The 18,842-nt window shown below is 52.2% G+C and overlaps 1 protein-coding gene across 1 annotated transcript; it reads right to left on the reverse strand.

Annotated features, from left to right (window-relative positions):
* Nucleotides 1-4,887: 4,887 nt before the first annotated feature.
* RBBP8NL (RBBP8 N-terminal like) lies at nt 4,888-18,027 on the reverse strand. The gene is made up of 14 exons (XM_088175218.1): nt 17,961-18,027; nt 16,631-16,673; nt 16,133-16,228; nt 15,685-15,797; nt 14,618-14,690; nt 13,482-13,586; nt 13,156-13,322; nt 12,596-12,684; nt 11,505-11,668; nt 9,692-10,469; nt 9,115-9,223; nt 7,093-7,154; nt 6,653-6,773; nt 4,888-5,490 (listed from the first exon to the last, which is right to left on the reverse strand). The coding sequence occupies exons 1-14, from the start codon at nt 18,025-18,027 to the stop codon at nt 5,372-5,374; spliced, it is 2,106 nt and encodes a 701-aa protein (XP_088031344.1). The 3' UTR covers nt 4,888-5,371.
* Between the last annotated feature and the right edge of the window lie 815 nt (nt 18,028-18,842).

The following is an 18,842-nucleotide window of genomic DNA, read 5'->3' on the forward strand; positions in this document are numbered from 1 at the left end:
CTGCTGGAGCAGAGTAGCAGAATTCCCTGGATTGCCATGTGCTCGCCCTGGTGTGTGACACAATCCTCTGCTCTTGCTGCATGTTCACAGTTACAGCAAATCAGCTGCTGCTCCTCAGGAGGCAGACATTGCCAGCAGCCCTGTGTGCCTTGGAGAATGACTCGGGGTCCCCTGCATGGCACAGAGTATTTAAAAGACATGGAGCTGATTGATTTAATCATATCTCTGCACTCAGAAGGGCCCTGTGCTCGGGTCAGGAAAATGTTGCATGCTGTTTACAGGAGGATTTGTGAATGAATGGATCAAACTCTCTTCCCTGAAGCATGTGGTGCCGCACTAAATGCTGTTATTAATAAATCAATAATTTTCATGGAAGAATCTTGGAAAATGTGCTTTCTGGAGAGGTCCCACTGGAGTTCAGCACATCCAACAGCAAGTTTGATATGAGCAGGGTATGTAGTACAGCCTAGGGAACTCCTGAAGTGTTGGTGAAAATGTTCAAGGCAGAGCAGAAAGCTGTGATAGCCAAGGGATGCAAGAAGAACTTGCACTTTGGCTCAAAAATTCCTACAGTAAATTTTGCTTGAGATAAAGGAGCAAAGGAACTCCCCAAACCTCTCACTTCCAAGAATCGCTACTGCTTGCTGGATTTGCTAAATCTATCCACAACTTCACAGCCTCCTTTCAAAAGTGTGAAGGCTTGTCCCTATGCTCTGTTCTGAACACCCAAGCTGTCCCTGTCCCCGTTCCCTCTGTGCTCCTGGCTGTGAACTGCAGAGATGGATGTGAGACTGCCAGCGTTCTTTTTCTGCCTTTTTCACCCATTCAGGGCACATCTGACTCTGGGAAGGACCTACACAAAATGTCCATCCCACTTAAATCCCCAGAACAGGATTGGAGCAAGACTCCAGTAATGCTTGGAATGAGTTTTCCTGTGGTGGATTGAGGAGTGAAGCTGTGTTTCCAAAGCCAGCACTATAAATGGGCACTGCTTTCAGACCAGATTGCAGCTAAAAGCATTTCACTGCAGAGAAGGTGGTGCTCAGGCTCATGGAAAGGACATGGATTAAATCACCTTCAAATTATCTATTGCCATGAAGGCAGTGCCACAGCAGAAGGTTGTGAGGGGGAAGAATCTGATGTGCATATCTCTATTTCTGGAGCTTTTGGATCCTGCATTGCAGCCAGCTGAGTTCCCAGCACAGTTCCCTCTTGCTTTGAGCTTGTGGGACTTCCTACCTGCCTGTCTCCCTTACACATGCAACAGAGGAATCTTTGTGCAGTGGGAGATTATTTTCCCCCCGAGATGGAGATTTACACTCATGGCTCAACTCGCACAAATTTCCTTCTTACAAAATTTTACAAATTAAGCCTAGAGAGAAACAGAAAATGTAATTTTCCTAGTGAGTTTGGTGGGAGGTGGATGCTCAGGGAGGCCTGGAGGGTCTGAGAGCTGAGAGCAGTGCCCTGTGCTGTGAGGATGATTCAGCATGTGCAGATTCTTAAGCACCAGGAAGCAAAGGAGTTGCAGTGGTCTGTTACGGGAATTGTTTGGTCTGACAGGCAATAAGGGAACCACTCATTGCTGTTTCTGATGGACTAAAAGTGAAAAGAAATGGTGACATCACCTCTCTCCCAGATTTCTGTACAATTTCACATCCAGCCCCTGACCTGGGTGAACCCAAGCTGGGCTCTGAACCCCTTCCTCTGGGAAACCACTGGCCCAGATGTCCCAGCTACATCACAGCATTGGTGACATCAGAGCTGTAATTTGTCTGAACAAAACAAGTCTGAGCTGCCAGCCTCCCAGAAGAAGTGACCTGCTCTTGGGACAGCTTCCCTTCTGCTCTGTTGCTGTGTGGGATGTAACTCATGCACTCTAAGGGTAATTTCAGTGCATTTTTGAAGATTATTGTGTAAAACCTCCGTCTCGTACTGAACGGAATTGTGGCAACAAAAGGGATTAATTCTGCAAAAAGCAGAGACTGCTGGGTCTGGTACACAAATACCATTTGGACTCATTAACCCAGCTCATGTGGAATCATTAAAACGCTGCTGTGCTGAATGCTGCCCTGTGTGTTCCTGCAAACACGGCACCTCAGGCAGGGCTGAGCCTCCACATGGAGACCTCTGCAGAGATCCAGAGCTGCTTGCAGGGCTCAGATTTCTTCCTTACAGCAGAATAATTCAAGTCTGAGGCTGCCTGCATATCACCAGATCAATACATGCATTTACCTGTCAAGAATGACTTGAACAAAAGACTGACAAACATAATTTTGAGAATTAATGGACGTCTGCAATTATCCGTCTCTCTGTAGCATGGTGAGGAGGTACGAGTAAGGGAATGGTAGGAGCAGAGAAATTCCAGGGCTGGATCAAGTGCAGCATATAAAATTTAATTTACTTCAACAACTTGCTCAGAGGAACACTTTGCTCAGAGCTGACAAAACTATTTTTTATTTTTTCAGATATGGGATTGCCCTAACTGTGAAATATGTGTCCCTGTCAGCCCCTCAAACACACCCAGCATGAGAGACGGGTGAAATTGTCTAATGACAACACAAAAAAGGCAACATAAATGGTATTAAAAGCCCAATAATTTAAGGTGGATTCTGTGGTGCTGTCGTGCAATATGAAGGAAAAAAGTCTTCAGGAAAAAATCAGGAAGAAAAGGAATTGAGGACTTAATTATTCTTGGCAGGACTTCTGCACATTTTGCTTATCAAGGGACTGTCATAGGGAGGTGATTATTTCATAGTCCACAAAAGTTCTCTCCCTCCTTCATTTCTCCTGATCCCAAGAAACCTCCCTACAGTCTGAGGGGCCTCTTTATGGGATTGCATTTCAACTTCTCTCCTTTTTTTTTCCTTTTCCTTGCTGGGGTATTTTTAAGACACATTTATCCAATTCACTGCTGTGTTCAGTGGGTTATTGCTCTCTCCTCCAAACTAGTCTAAGAAGGGACAGACGTTGTGCTGTCTGCCCAGGACTAGAAGGGAAAGCATCTGTGGTGATCCTGATCCACTTCCCATGGCCATGATCCCATGAACACTTCGAGCTGGGATAGATCAGCCCTGCAACCCTGGTGACCCCAGCACTGCCCTGGGCAGCTTGTTCCAGTGCTTGATAACACATTCTGTGAAAAATTTTTACTTAACATCCAATCCGAACCTCCCTTGGTTCAGCTTGAGGCCGTTTTCCTCTGGTCTTGTCACTTGTTACCTGGGAGAAGAGAACAATCCTCACCTGGCTACAACCTCCTTCCAGGGAGAGGGAAAAGGTCCCCTCTGAGCCTCCTTTTCTCCAGGATGAGCCCCCGCACTTCCCTCAGCACATCCCTGCTCCAGACCCTCCCTCATCATCCAAGCCGTGAAGACAGGAGGAAGATGAGGGCAGTCCCAGTAATTTTTCAGCCTGGGAAAGTTTCGCTCCTGTGAAATTCCGTGACAGCAGCAGCAGCCCCGCGGGATTCCTGCCGCTCCATCCCCGCTGCTGGAGCTGCCGGGTGTTTCCCGTGGCCCCGCAGCCATCAGAGGCTCACCGCCTGTGTCCTGGGGAGGCTGACCCGTATTCCCCGAGCTCGGGCAGCGGCCCCGGCCCGGCCCGGCCCGGCCCGGCCCGGCTCTGCCCAGCAGGCGGCACTGCCCGCCCGCCGCACCGCCCGCACCGCCCCCGCTCCCGGTCCTGGTTCTGCACCGCTCCGGCTCCCGGTCCTGGTTCCGCACCGCTCCGGCTCCCGGTCCTGGTTCTGCACCGCTCCGGCTTCCGGTCCTGGTTCCGCACCGCTCCCGGTTCCGCACAGTCCACCCGCACCGTTCCCGGTCCCGGTCCTGGTTCTGCACCGCTCCGGCTCCCGGTCCTGGTTCTGCACCGCCCGCACAGCTCCCGGTCCCGGTCCTGGTTCCGCACCGCCCGCACCGCTCCCGGTCCTGGTCCTGGTTCTGCACCGCTCCGGCTCCCGGTCCTGGTTCCGCACCGCTCCCGGTTCCGCACAGTCCACCCGCACCGTTCCCGGTCCCGGTCCCGGTTCCGCACTGCTCCCGCTCCCGGTCCTGGTCTCGGTTCTGCACCGCTCCGGCTCCCGGTCCCGGTCCTGCATTACCCCCCGTCCCATTCCACACCGGTACCGCACAGCCCACACCACTCCCGCTCCCGCACCGGTTCCGGTCCCGGTCCCGCCCGGCTGGGTGCGTGCGGGGCTGCCCCGGGCAGTGCTGGCCCCTCCCGCCCCGGCTCCACGGGGCTCTCTGAATGGGACTTTAGGGTTGCGGTGCTATGAGCAAAGGGTGCTGCTCTCGGCTGGCTGTGATTTGCCTTCGTTCATGTGAACAGGGAAAAAAAACCACGTTTAAATAGAAATTACAGCAGGTAAAGGAAGTGGGAGTACATCACAGCAGGAATTGGCTCCGGCACTTCTCTGCTGGTCTCTGTTTAGTCCCCGCTCTCCACCTATGTGCCAGTGATGCCTGGAAAAATCTAAAACCCAAGACATCATTTGGAACAACCCATCCTGGCTCCTGGGTCGATGTTGTGAGCAGGGATGCTCAGTGAGGCCCTTCCCATCTCATCCCATTAGAAAAAAATTACTAAAAACAGTTTATCTACGGGAAAAACAGCTCCCAGCAAACCTGCCAAGGTCAGTGTGAACTGCTGAGCTGGTGCTCTGCTGTGAGCTACAGCTGGGTCTCACACACCGACCTTTTCCAGGCAATGCAGGACACTCTGGGGAGCGGGAGCACCCAAACTCTCCCTTCCCGTGCTCTTCTCCCTGCCCACCCCAGAGACACATCCCACCTGTCTGCCCACGTACTTGCTTCTCACTTAACTAGAAAAGAAAACTGTAGACTTTCCCCAGGTCAGACAAGATCCACGTGTGTATGAAACCTGGGTAGGGATTTAATTGAAGCAGGTCTGTGCATGGGGCTCTGCAGTGTTTGGTTTGGTCACCACCCCTCAGCCAGCCCCTGGGACATCCTTCATGAGCAGAGGGGTCTGGTAGTCCATTCTCCAAATGTGGAATCCCAGGGAAGAACATGGTTCTGATGCAGGGTGAGGGTCACACAGAGACATCTCCTCTTCCTAGCTCCAGTCTGAGGGTCTGCTCTGGCACAGGGCTGGGGTCACTGACTGTGGGGCTCCAGCAGCAGTGACCTGGCTGCTCCAGGTGTCACCTGCATGGCTCGTCCTTGCCCAGCCTCTCCTGTGGCACTGAGTGAGGAATTTCAGAGTGCTTCACTCCTAAATGAGTCCTTATGAATTCCCCACTGCCTGGCCCAGCATGACAGGAGGATTCACTCTCCCAGCATGGGTGGGATTCTGAGGTCTCTGAGCCCTCTCCTTTGGTCTGCAGTTGCTCCATCCTGCCCTGCTGTTAACTCTCCTTGGAGGGATCACTGTGGGAAGCAGAGCAATTCTCCAGTTCCTTTGTGATCCCCACCGGGCATTGCTCCACTTTGATTTTCTTTTTTCCTCTCATTGACTTCTTAGATCCTGTAAACAGCCAGATGACAGCAGGAGTTAACCACAGAGAAATGGATTTACACTTCTGGAGTCAGCATGGCCTCATCCCAAAGTAGGGACAGTGCAGGAGGAAGCAAAGCTCTGCAAAGGAAAGATGAAAAGAAACCCCTCACATGTGAGATGTGTGGGTATCCAGGGGAGACTGTTGTGATCCTGGACACAAAACAACATGTGAAACAGAAACAGGCAGAGAACTGACCTGGATGCAGAAGCATCCATGAGAGGGTACCCAGACCAGCAAGATGCATTCCATGGATTTCTTCCCATTCCAGTGTGGCTCATGGCCCACACCACATGCTGAGAGAGATGCTATGCCCCTCCATCACCCCATTCCTGTCACAGCTGCACCCACCCCTCGCTTGGGACATCCCCATCCAGTCCTGGAGGGTTAGATGTGTCTGCCCTGGTCACACAGGACAGCTTCCACCCCATTGCTCCAAGAGGCTGGTTTTGTACAGCAAATCCTCTTGTCACCCAGCTCTGGTGGTGTTCCCTGGATGAGCAGGGCCCTCTGAAGGCTGGACTTTTAAACAAGCTCCCTTCAAGCTTAAGCAACAGCCCTCTCTACATTTATGGTTGGGCCAACACTTCTGTGTTTTTAGCACCAGAACAGAGCAGGTGAGCAGCAGTGTTTTTCTGACAGAGCATTTTTTAAGGCCTGACAGACAAACTGTCTTATCCTTGCTCCTTATCAGGAGCAGTTTTCTGCTTATTCACCTGTAGGAAACATGGGTACAACACATTCCTCTGTCAGCAGGGAAACCTCTACAACCACACTGAAAGATCAACAGAACTGGCAGAAACCTTTCTCTCAATGTCAATAACTCACCCCTGGGAATTTGGCCTCCCCCAGGCACTGCCTCCCTGACCAGATAAGCAAACATAAGGGACTAAACTCTGTTAGCTTAGGTGCTTGGGGTGCTCTTCTGGTCACCCTGCCCAGGCTGTCCTGGCTAACCATTAGCAGGGGCTCCTCTGGCTGGAGATACCAGTATTGCCAAAATATGGCTTAGAGGAGAACAGAGGAGAACTCTCCTCTCCCCTGTCTTTGGGCATTTCTCACAGGAGTTTCTCTGGAAGCAGCAGAAGTTGTAGCCCTGAGCTGATCCCCCAAGGAACTTCTCCTCCCTACCTTTAATCCAGGGATCCTGTCCTCTTTTTCTCTTCCTCTGCTGCACATGAACTTTGTCTTTAGTGCAAAAGTATTTCCCGTCAGCCTCAGCTTCTTGCAGGATCTCATCTTCATACTTCTCCTACACCAACGAGAAGAACAGTTAGTTTACAAACTACCCTGGCTTTCCCAGGGAGCTGGTGGCATTGCCAGGGACCTTTGTGATCATTGCTATGGAGTGATGACAAATGCTATTGTTCATAAACATTCTTGACTTGTCTGGAAAGAGTGGCATTTCTACCCCTTAGCAGCAAGTTGTGCAACAGGGTGGGAATGAGGTTTGGCACCTGGAGCAGGAAGAGCCATCACCTTCTGGAGGGAGCTTGAGCTGGGACAACCTGTCTGATGCCTCTGGGACCCAGCAGCCGAAGCTGATGGCTGAGAAGAACAAACAAACAAACCTCGCTGTCCGTCGTGTCTGGCTCATCGGATTCTTGCTTCCCGGACTCGGCATCATTGTCATCTAAAGAAACACAAAAAGAAGGGTTTTAGGCTGGTGGGAGGCTTGACAGGCTCATGAGCAGATGCAGAGCCACTGATCCAGGCTCGCAGAGCCACTGAGGCAGAAAGCAGCTTCAGCAATAAGCTATTGTGAAGCAGAGGCACTACAAGCTACGTGGCATAGAATGAATGTTTTGGAGTGACCCAACAGGACTCTATTGGGAAACCAGCTCCCAGAAAAGCTGTATCCACAGGACTTTGCTATGCCAAGGTCACGAGAGCTGTTCCAACATCTGTGGCTACATACAGGTGGGAAACTGGGGGATATTTAAGCCCCAGACTGCACCTTCCTGTTTGAGCCCCAGGTGGGAAGAAGCATGTTGGGGTGAAGAGGACGAGAGGGACAATCCCACGTTGGCTGATGGTTCAGTCAGTGGCTCTTGGCAGGGAATGTGTGCTGAGGAGCAGAGGAAGGAAAGGCAGATATTTCCCTTCTCAGTAAAAGCATTTCACTGTACACAGACCCTGGGGCTACACGGCCCCAGACATGTACCTGCACACACCTGACCTCTGCACACACTGAGTCTCTATGGGCTGGGTGCCAAGCCTTGCTGGTGGTGACATCACCCTGTCTGCACACCTCGACTGGCCACGGTGGGCAGCAAGGGCTGGGCACAGGGCTGTGCCCTCTTCTGAGGGACGGGGGCACCCCAGAAACTCAATACTTGCCAGGATGGAGCTCAGCAGGGCAGCCCCCTCTTGCTGCCCCTGCAGAGGTGGGAGAGCAGGTGATGCTGCTTCCAGGCACTCCTGGATTCCCTGTAGCCTGATCCCATCCTCACCTTATCCTTCTGCAGGTTAAGGTTCACTAGAAAGTGCAGAAGTATTTGTGTATTGTTTCCCGGGCTTTGTGTCAACCTTAAGGTGAGAACTGAAGAAAGTCTTGTATTCCCACACCCAGAATGTAATCAGCTGAAATTCTTCTGCCATGATGATATCTTCTTAGCATGTAAATCACAGGACTCCTTTTTTTTTTTTTTTTCCACCGTGAAAAGTCCTGCTCCAGAGAGTGTTCCCAAACCACTCCGACACGCCCAGACCAACTAATCCAGGCGAGCTCAACTTTCTGGCCAAGCCAGTAAGGCTGGTACTGAGCAGCTCCCAGCAGACGTGCTTCCCACTCTGATCCCCATGGCTGCTGCCTCCCACCTGCCTGGACAAACCTGGCACCTGTGTCTTGTGGGGTCAGGCAGGGAGAAAGCCTTGGAAGGGCTTTTATGGGGGATGGAGTAAGGAAAGGAAGGAAACCATCCTGACCTACCTGCTGTAGGTACCAGCATCCCTGGCTCTGTGCACCCCTATGTGCTGTGTCATCACAGGACACACTTTGGAGCAAGGGGACAGACAGGGATGGTTTTCCAGTGCTAATCTTGCAAACCTCTTGTGTTTCCCCCATCTCTGCTGGGACATTCTGAGCTGCTTCTTCCCTGAGAGGTGTGGGAAATGCTGGAGCAGCAAATATTGTCTCATTGCTGCTCATTGCAGAGTGGGTTTTCCCAAGTGTTTGGAGCTACACTGACTCCTCAGCTCCTGGAGAATTCCATGCCCTCAGCATGGAGTGCAGGGTGATCTGCTGAGTGTGCAAGGACACGCCATGGGTGGCTCCTGTCTGTGCTGGACAGACACATTGGGCTTTTCTCCAGAAGAACTGGGATTACTTTCTCCCCATATATGCAGAGCTTGAATTTTGGACATATCTAGGGTAGAAAATCGAACTCTCAAGGACAGAAATGTCCTTGAGAAACCTGAAGTTGCCCCAAAGGCCCAGAAGAGTTGGGAGGCAGGAGCACTTGGTCCCTGGAACGTGGGTTTGCAGGTGTGTGCAGAGCCCGGCAGAGAGCTCTGGGCTGGGAAATGCCTTCACCAAAAGGCACCTTTCACTCTTGCCTTCTCAAATGTCACATTTGCCTGGGGCTTCTTACCTGCTTCTCCCTTCTGTGCACCGACATCCCGTCTGATCCCAGCCTCGGGAAGTGCCTCTGGGTCGCTGGGTGTGGAGTTGTTTGTCAGATATGCCCGTGAAAGCGTGAGCTGTGGGACACAGGGATACAAACAGGGATCACGAACGCTGCTGTCACCAGCAGGAGAGGATTGTCCCCAGCCCTTATATGGTGACTGTGACACCCACAGGGACAAGCATCACAGAGATGTTCCTGTGCACTGTGGTGAGCTTGCTGGGAGCCCAGCAGCCCCTGCAGCAGCCTGAGGGAGGGGGCACAGGCACTGCCTGCCCTTGGGCATGGATGGAACCCCTGTGGACACTGGAGGGGAGGTGGCTGTGCTCTGCCTTCGCGGCAAAAAATCACGTTTAAACAGAAATAACGGTGGGTAAAGGGAGTACACCATAGCAGGAATTGGCTCTGTGCAAATTGACTTCACACATATCAAACTCATCCTCCCACAGGATATTAATGCTGGTCACAATGGTCCCAGCAGCAGTGCTGGACACCCTGGGGTGGGGAAGGGGCTGCAGTCCACGCCAGCAAGAGCTGCACTTACCACAGCTGCATCCTCCTCCTCCTCCTCCTCCTCTTCCTTGGCGGCCCCAGGCAGTGGCCGGGTGGCACTGGGCCAGTGGTAGGGGCAGCGCAGGTCGTCCCGCTGTGCCCGGTGTCCCCCGCGGGCTGCGGCCACAGCCGGGCTGTCCCCGGGGCTGTCCCTCCGGCCGTGCCGGTCCGTGTCCCTGCCGCGGCCGGGCTCGGACAGGTCCAGGGGCGCGTCCGCATCATCGTCCCTCGCCTCCTTCACCTTGGCTCGCAGCTCGCAGCGCTCCCTGCCCAGCCAAAGCTCCTTCTCTCCCTTGCCATCCGCAGCATCCTCCAGGAAGAACCTCTCCTCCTTGCACGCCGCCGCGATGCCCAGCCACGGGGACAGCGGCCGCTCGCCGGGCGGGGGCTTTGTGTCGCCGTGTGCCCGCTGGCCCGGCTGGCACTGCTGCAGGAGGAGATGCTGCAGCCGCTCCCGGTGCTTGAGGAGCTGCAGCTTCTCCTCCAGGTGCTGGTCCCTCACGTACACCATGGTGGCAGGAAGCTTCAGCAAGGCTGCGTGCTCTTCCCAGCTGTCCCGGGAGCGCATCCTGCTCTCGGCAGCCTTGGTGCGGAGCAGGGGGCTGGGGAGGCTGTCCCGCTCCGCCGGGGCGCAGGGACCCGCCAGCCCCAGCTGCTGCAGGGAAAGGTGCTTGTGCAGCAGGCACAGCTGCTCTCTCCGGGCACTCAGTTTGAGATTTTCATAGGATGGAGCAACCTTGGGGGAGTCCAGTTTGCTCGCTGTTAAATAGCTTTAAAAAGCGTGGAAAAAAAATTACATTAGGTAGATCGTGTCAGGAAAAAAAAAATCGCATTAGAGTTTTCCCCATGGTTTCCCAGCTCTGCAGGGATGTGTGTGGTCTCTCCTGCTCTTTCCAAGCCCTGTTGCAGCTCTTGGCCGGTACATCCTGCTTGTCTTTGGGTTCTCTGCTGGGGAGGAGGGTCCTGGTGGCCAGGGGTATCAGGCAGTCAGCAGTGGGTCTCCACACAGTGGAAGCCATTCCCATCCCACCATCCAGCAGCAATCCCCTGTCCCTAGGCCATGGCAGCTCAAGGCAGGAGCTTGAGTGAGGGTAAGGATGCAGTGACTTCTCACATCAGCACTGCTGCTGAGAAGTCACTTTTTAAATAATGTTTTACAGCCAGCAACATCTTAACTACCCTCCTGGGCTTTCTCAGTGCCTGAAGACCCCCGGGACAGAGGAACAGCCCACCTTCCCTTAATCTCACTCAATGGGAAACTTTTACAGCCATCCTAGGAAGGTTGGTACAGTGCAGGAACCTGCCTTGCAAACCCAGTCCCTGCTGCTGCTGGTTATTTGGCCGCTGCCATGAGTGCAAGCTGTTCCCAGGAATGCTCAGCAGAGCTACTCACACTCCTGGAAACTCGCTGTCTCTACAGGTGAACTCGCTGGCCTGTGCTCCTGAAATCAGTGGGATAAGCCTGGGAAATGCTGAGCCCTGCAGGAAAGCCCATTAGAATAGATAAGGAGGAGCAGGAATTGCTGCCTGCCTGGGACAGTCCTTCTGCCTGGATGTGAGGGCACCCCGTTCACTTTGTGGGTCTGTCTGAGGAGCTGGAATAACGAGAGCCTGATCTTGTTGGGCTGGATTCCAGTCATCTTCTACTGCTGTAAACTGGGATATCTCCCCCTTCCCAAGGCTGTGGGAGAAGTTTGGAGAGGAAGGTGGACAGGCACAGTGAATACTGGCCATCCATCCACTGAGGGACAGCTGCAATGAGCTGTGGGTCAGACCCACACCACGACTCCCGAGCTGGTACTCACGCCTCGAGGCTGGGGCTGTGCTCACGCTCTGGAGGGAGAGGAGTCTTCCTCGCTGGTGGAGACACTGCTGCCCCTGAAGGACTCTTCTCCAGGAGGCAGGGTCTGGAGCCAGGTCTCACCAGGGCAATGGTTCCATGCAGCTGGTTGGAAATCCTCTGGGACGCCTGTGGCAGAGGACAGAAAGTCCAGGTGAGCCATTCTGCAGTGTGCCCCAGCCTCCAGGGAGCCCGGCTGAACTGGGACACCTCTCCTCACCAGCGAGAACAACACAGACATCTCCTGAGTGTGCTGCTTGATATGGTTCTGGTCAACAGCTCTATCAAGCTTTTATTCATTTTTCTGGGGAATTTTCCTTTCGTGTACTCTCTATTTTCTGGCTGCACAGATTTGTAGCACAGGAAGTTTTGCATCTCCTCTTAAATCATGATTCAGTGGCTTAATCAAGATAAAACCCTGCAAATTCCTTTTCCCATGGTCAGGCCTTTCTACTCATGCAGGACTTTATTCATGCAAGCTCCTGGCACACACTGCTTCGGTGGGTGTATTTCTGGTGGAGTGCCTGGGCCAGGACATTGTTGTCTCCATCAGCTGTCATGAAAGCCTCTCCACATGTTCTGACTTGACTTTCCCCTGCCCACCTGGAGATGTCACCAACCCTTCCTGAGATCCCTATTAATTATCCCCACAGCCTGCCTGCAGCCTTACCAAAACCCCTTTTCACCTGCTCTTTCAAGTCTTTTGCGGAGGTCGAGTAAGCAAAACCTGTGCCAAAGCAGGAGAATCTGTGTGGGTGTGTACGTGGGCTTGAGTTCCCATGACCAGGAACAAGGTCCGGGTCCTGCAGTCCCATCTCCCAGTGCCCAGTGTCACCACATCACTCAGCAGCCCTCGGAGACACCCTCTCTGTGTTTGTCCTTGCAACCACTGAATGTCAGGCCCTCCGAAAATGACAAATAAAAATGGCTAATTGTTCCACCCCCCAGGTGCTTCCTACTCTTCCCCTATGCCAATCTGCTTGTCTTGATCTGGTTCAGATGACCACAGCAGTGGGGAGAAGGCCTGAGGACATCAGGCTACCTCTGAAAACTCACAATTTCTGCAAGGCTGACTTCTTGGAGAACAGTGCCCGGAGAAGTCCTGCTGCTTGGAGAGCTTCTCTGGAGCTTCTCTGGAGGCTTTTCTGCAAAAAAAGACACAACCAGCTGCCATAGTGGTCCCCCAGAGCTGCTGCAGCCCTGCCCTGCAGTGGGCTGCAGCCCTGCAGCCTCCCAGGGATGCCACTGGCTGGTACCAACCACCTCTCAGTGAAGATTTTGAATCAAAATCACCTTCTGGCTCAAGCCAGCACCTGACTGAACGTGCCCTTCTTTACATGTGTGGGTGGCAGGAAGGGAATGCCATGGTCTCTGCATTAATTTCTTTCAGTGAGGGCACCCAAGCACTCTTTTGCTCTAATGCAGAGCAGGCTCTTTCTCCCTTGACCTGCATTTCTCCCCCCATCAGCTTTTCTGCCCATGGCAATGTCCAGCTGAGCTGCCAACAGCTTGGTCTTTGCTCTCCAGATCCTTTTCCAGAGCAGTTTTGCGCCATGGCTCAGTCACTCCTCACATCCACAGCTCCCTCAAGGGTGGCAGGAGCCAGCAACACCCACCTTCACTGAGCTCGAGGTCTGGCACATCCTGGTGGGCTTCTTCTGCTTCCTTGTGCTCTGCTTTCTCTGTGCTGACATTCCTGCTCACTGGGGACAGTAAAGTCAAAGGGGAGCTTGGTGTGGAGCAGCTTTCTCTGGAGGAGACTCCTGGGGTCTTTGCCCTGTCCCTGTTGGAAGGAGAAGGACATGAATGAATGAGAAGGGGCAGGAGAATGAGAAGGGGAAGGAAGGTTTTGGAGCTACTGTACAGAGAGCTCCAAGCCTGATACACAAATGTACATATTTGTGTGTGTGTGTATGTGGATATACTGGATCCTCAGACTCACCTCCTTCCATTGCAGCTTATCAGTAGCCCAGCTGCAGTCTGGGGCATGGACAGAGCCAGCACGACAGCCCGAGGTGTGATTGCCCCACTTGGTTGTGGGTAACGTCTCAGGAAGCCACAATGTTGGGTAAGTCAGGACCCAGCTGTGGCTGTTGCAAAAGCTCTGTGGGAACCTGTCCCTGTCTGGGCTTTCAGCCTGATGGAGGGGTGGATTCAGCACAGGGATGTGGTGTCTGCCCCCTGCCACCAAATCAATGTGGAGAGGCTGATGCTCGTAGTGACACAAGGGAGTGCCTGAGCCTTGGAGACACACACAGAGTCCTGGATGGACTCTGATGCTGAGACATGGATGTTTGGCTGGAAATCTTCCTATCCAGCATCTCAGAGGAGAGCAGAGCAAAGAATCACTCAGTGCTCAGCAAGCCCAGCCCAGCCTACAGCTCTGGAGCTACTCAGCTCTTGGGAAGCACTGGGGAGTAAAAGCCAGGGTTTCTCTTTAAGTGGATGGTGCTCCTGTGTTCCAAAGAAAACACATTTCTAAACTAATCCCTCAGTGCTAATTCCTCTGGACTTTAAACCCTTGAGGAATGAGCTGATTTGTATATATTGGCCAGCCTGGCAGGTTACTTGGCTTCCAGCACAGTGCTCTGCTGGGCTGTGAACCTGTTGGTGCAGATCACTTCTTCATCTTTAACCCCATCACAGTCCCTTGTGTGTCACTCTCCTTCCCCCAAAACCACCTAAACCACCTTCTTCCTGCAGACTCTCTGGCTGCTGCAGGAGAGGAGCTGGTGCCAGGGAAAAGCCATAGGATTCCAGGCTGAGGCCCATGCAAGTTGCCCAGGGCTTTGTTTCCAAGGGGTTAAATATCTTTGTTCCCCAAAAATGAATCGTTGGATGATGGTGAAAAGGGGAGTGAGGAAAGGTCAACGAGGATTTTGAGACCATTAGGGATTTTTCCATGTCCTACATATACAGGAACCCACGAGACTTGTTAAATACCCCTTACTAAATACCCACGAGATGCTAAAATACCCCTGAGGATGCCACAGTCTGGATGTGTCCCTGCCCAGCTCTGGGGATGCCCTGGTTGTTGCCAATGCTCCTTGTAAAGAATGAAACCAGGAAAGTGCTTACTCCAGGCTCCGGAGCCTCTTCAGTTCTTCCTTGAGAGTTTTATTCTCCTCCCTCAGGCGATTGGTCTCGTTTGCTGCAGGGACAGAGGTGGTGCTGTGAGTTCAGTGCTGCAAGGATACTGCTCACAGCTCTCTGGAATACCCAGGGGAGGAGGAGGAGGGAATGGCACGAGTTTTGGAGGGATACTGAATTTCCTTCTTTCTTTGTAAACATGCTGGGGCTAAGGGATAAAAGGGAGCAACTTTCTGACTTGGATTTCACCTGAGTCTGCTTGCAGGTTGCTCGGCTCAGGGGAAGAGCACAACCCAGAGAGGCAGTGGTGGGTTGGGCACAGAGAACATCCTGCCCCTGAACACCAGGGCAGGGTGATGCTGGGTGCTGTGTCAGGGGCAGGGCTGGGGGTCTCAGGGGGGATCAAACAGAGGCCAGAGGGAGATGAGAGCACCCAGCACTGGGTGCTGCAGCAAGGAGGCTACGGAGAGCATGGATGGGCTCCCAGGCATGGTGCAGCACTCAGGGAGCAGTGGCATAGCAGGGGAGATAAACCAAGGCCTATTGGCACCTCTCCATCCCTCCTAAATGCCTTATCTCCTTTACCCCCATGACCCTCCCTGGGCCGGTCAGATCCCCAGGGAAAAACACTCTGTGCCTCAGCGGTGCTGGGAGCTCTGCCAAAGCTCAGGAGAAGATCCATCACACGTGTTGCTTGATTTCATTTACCCGTGCTGAGCTGCTGCTGTGACTTCCCTGTCTTTGCCAGAGTGTTGCTTCTGCTGTGCCAAATGCATCCTTTTTCCAGGCAGCTGACACAGCCTGGAATCTCTCATTTTTCTGGAGGTGTGGAGGGCTGCAACCCTCAGCCCTGATGATTTGTGTGAAGGGTTATGTCCGCTTGGGGGGACGTGAACTGCCATCCACAGTCCTGCTCCCTCCCTTCTCCCCATCCCCAAACCCTTCCCAGATTCCTGCTCACTGCAAGGGCTCACATGCAAATATCTGGGAGAGGGATTAACTGAGCAAAGACTCAGCCTGCCAAAGCCAAGCTCACAGTGGGTGTCAGTACGTACAGAGGATGAAGATGTGCTGCAGGCTCTGGAAATGAGAGGTCTCATACTCATTCTGCTTCTTTTTGGCCAGCTCCTGGGTGACCATGCATCTGTCACACAGACCAGCTCGCAGCCTGGAGGAAGGAAACCCCACAGCTCATTACCACACGATTTCTGTGGGAGAAATAAGTTCCTGCCCTCCCCACTGGTAAATGTGAACACCCAGACTATCATCTAGAAACCTGCAACCCAGCATTGGCCCTTGCTCCCCTCCAGATCCAGCCCCACCACCACCAGGCTAGGAAAGCTCCCATGGATGTGCCCAGACTCTCCCAGCAGCTGAGTACAGGAAAAATAGAGGTTCATTTGCAACATCCCACTCCTGGGAAGACAGCAAATCCCAAACCCTCCCCCTAGGACCCTGCAGTTGCTGCCACTCAGCAGCACCCTACTTGAGAACAAATCCTACCTATTTTCTAACACCTTTACATTCTCTTTAAGGACCTTCTGTTGTTCTCTTAATTGGTGATTTTTAGCAAACAGCTCTTCAATTCTCTGAGCATCGCTAGTTGAAGAAACAGAACAAAGAAAAGAGAGTTATTAGATTTCTCCCCAAAACCCATGCCTTCATCCACAGTGCCCTTTTTCTTGTGTGTCAGGAGGGGAAAGAAATGTATTGGAGCCTAGGTGCTGCCCTGTGACACCGTCCCTGGAGTTAGCAGCTTAATTCCTCCCACTTATTGTTTTCCAAGGGAGCAAGCACAGGGTGGCACAAGCATCACCTGCCAGTGGGAAGGCAAACTAGAGTTGGGCTGGGATCACCCCAAGCCCTGGCTGGAGCCAAAAGGCTTGAATTTGGCAGTGCCAGGAAGGCAAATGGTGCTGTCTAATCCAGCAGTATTGGAGAATAACTCGGGAAGTCTGAAATTCCAGCGTTGTAACTCCCCCTGTGCCCAGCATTGCTCACCGGCACTTCTCTGTCGTCAGCTCTGTCACCTTGCTGTGCAGCCCTGGAATAATGAACAGACACAGACACGTGGGTGTTTATTGCCAATTCCCCAGCACTCAGAAGCAAACAGCACTGATGGAACTCCAGGAAGGTGCGTGGCTTTGCAGAAATCTCATCCATTCACGAGCCTTATCTCCGATAAGGAATAACACATTGCATGTGTTAAACTCAATAACAGTTTAGTGTAACTGGGAAAGTTGTACAAAATGTGAACTCCTTTTGTATCCTCACTATTTAACGAGCCTACATTTCCTTCACAGATCCAAAAAGTCTGGTTTAGTTTTGTTTCTACTTATTTCTCACTACAGCCTGCATTTCCCAGGTGGGCAGTATTTTATAGCTTTCAGGGTTGGAAAGCATCTTGGAGAATATTTACAGCTGAACGGCTTTCCTTGATGGATCTGCAGACATTGTATCCTGTCAAATCCATTTTATGCAAAGTAGATGTAAACATGTGGTTTAAATTGCTCAACAGTTTCCTCTAACTCTCACACAGCTTGCAATTACACAAGAGAAGAATGAATTCATAAGCCAGAATCATCCAAAAGTGCTGAAGTTTTGTTCATAATATTGATACTGGGAATTATTCTAATAGGAAAACAATTGGACTTGGCACTTGGTTGCTTAACCTAATGGGTTTTATTTTAATAATGTATGGCCTAAGAAATAATTTATTCCCTAGAGGAATAAGCTATCCAACCTGACTCAAACGTTTTTTTTAACGGAGCTTCATCTCCTGCTGCTTCTGTCTTATAGATTATTGCATTTTTCTGCTTTCCCTTTGATCCCTCAGTATCCAAATACACTCCAATCCTCACTGCTTGGAGCAGATGCCCAGCAGGTGTCTGTGTCACCCCTGCAAACCTCCCAGTTCACCTTTATCCCAGACCACCACAGCAGGGGCAGGAAAGGAGCCAAATCCCCCGTGATTAATGCTTGGAGCAAGTGGGATTCCTGCAGGGACTGAGCACCTCCCTGGCCTGCTTTCCAGCAGCATGGAGTGCAGGAATGTCCTCTCTCTTCTGCTCCTTCTCATCATTAAAAAAGTGACTTTTTTCTCAGGAGGTACAAGTATGCCAGCAGGGGTGTTCTCCCCTGAGGGACAGGCTGTGACCCCGTGTCCCAATCCATCCCCGTGGGTGCTGCTTGCTCAGCACTAATCCCCAAATCTCCCTAATCCACACCTGCTCCTCCTCCCTCCAGGTTATTTGACACCAAATGGATCATTGTGGTATTACAAAGAAATGGATCTTGCCCAGCTTTTGATAAGAAAATTTTGTTTCCCTACCTTGGACCTCTTTCTCATGGATTTCCTTGAGCTTGTTCAGGAACTCTGCAAAACTCTCTGTGGTCATGTTCAGGGCTGAGCCACACACCAGGCCGTGCCTAGTGTGAGGATGTCCTTTTGCTTCAAATTATTCAGGTTTCAGCCTAAAATAGAAAGAAAAAGCCCAACAAAAGAGATGTGTGTGGTGCATGTGGTGTTTTGGAAAGGACAAAGCCCAAAGCTAGGAAGGGAAATAATTTGCTAAACCATGGGATGCATTTTTGTCCACCCTGCCTCAGTGCTGAGCAAAGGGCATGTCTTAGATACCAGGTGAAGCCCAGCTGGAAAAGCAGGCTTTTCCTCTACTTGTTGAGCTGTTTAAATTGCATTTCTCTGGGATGAGGTAGGGCAGGGCATCTTCTTGAACATAAAGAAGGGACTGCAGAACTCCTGTTGGGACCACATGGGGACTGATGATGGAAAAATTCACAGACTCAGTTTTGCTTGAGTCTGATGGACTCATCTCCTTCTGGGATGCTCCCTTGCACCCCTCCTCCCTCTGCCACCATGCACAGCTTTTACAGAGGCAACAGACAGCGCTTGGCCACCCCACTGTCATTGCCCAGGTTTCCAGCATGGCCTCGCTGGCTCAGGCCTCTTTAAACCCTTGGGAGACACCCAACAGAGCTTTTTCACCCAATTTTACAGAGAAACCAGGAGGAGATGGTGTCCAGAACCAAGAGTTGCAGGAAGCTGGCATGGGCAGAGCACCCTTGGGGTCCTCTGACACCACCAAAACCTCACTGGGAAAGAGGAATTTCCACACGAAGACGTTTAGCATCTCTACCTGGGAACTTCTCCCCCCAAAATCATTCTGGGTTAATGAGTCATGGTGAGTAATTC

Source organism: Sturnus vulgaris, chromosome 17, assembly GCF_052056855.1.
Source record: "Sturnus vulgaris isolate bStuVul1 chromosome 17, bStuVul1.hap1, whole genome shotgun sequence".
Taxonomy (NCBI): Eukaryota; Metazoa; Chordata; class Aves; order Passeriformes; family Sturnidae; genus Sturnus; species Sturnus vulgaris.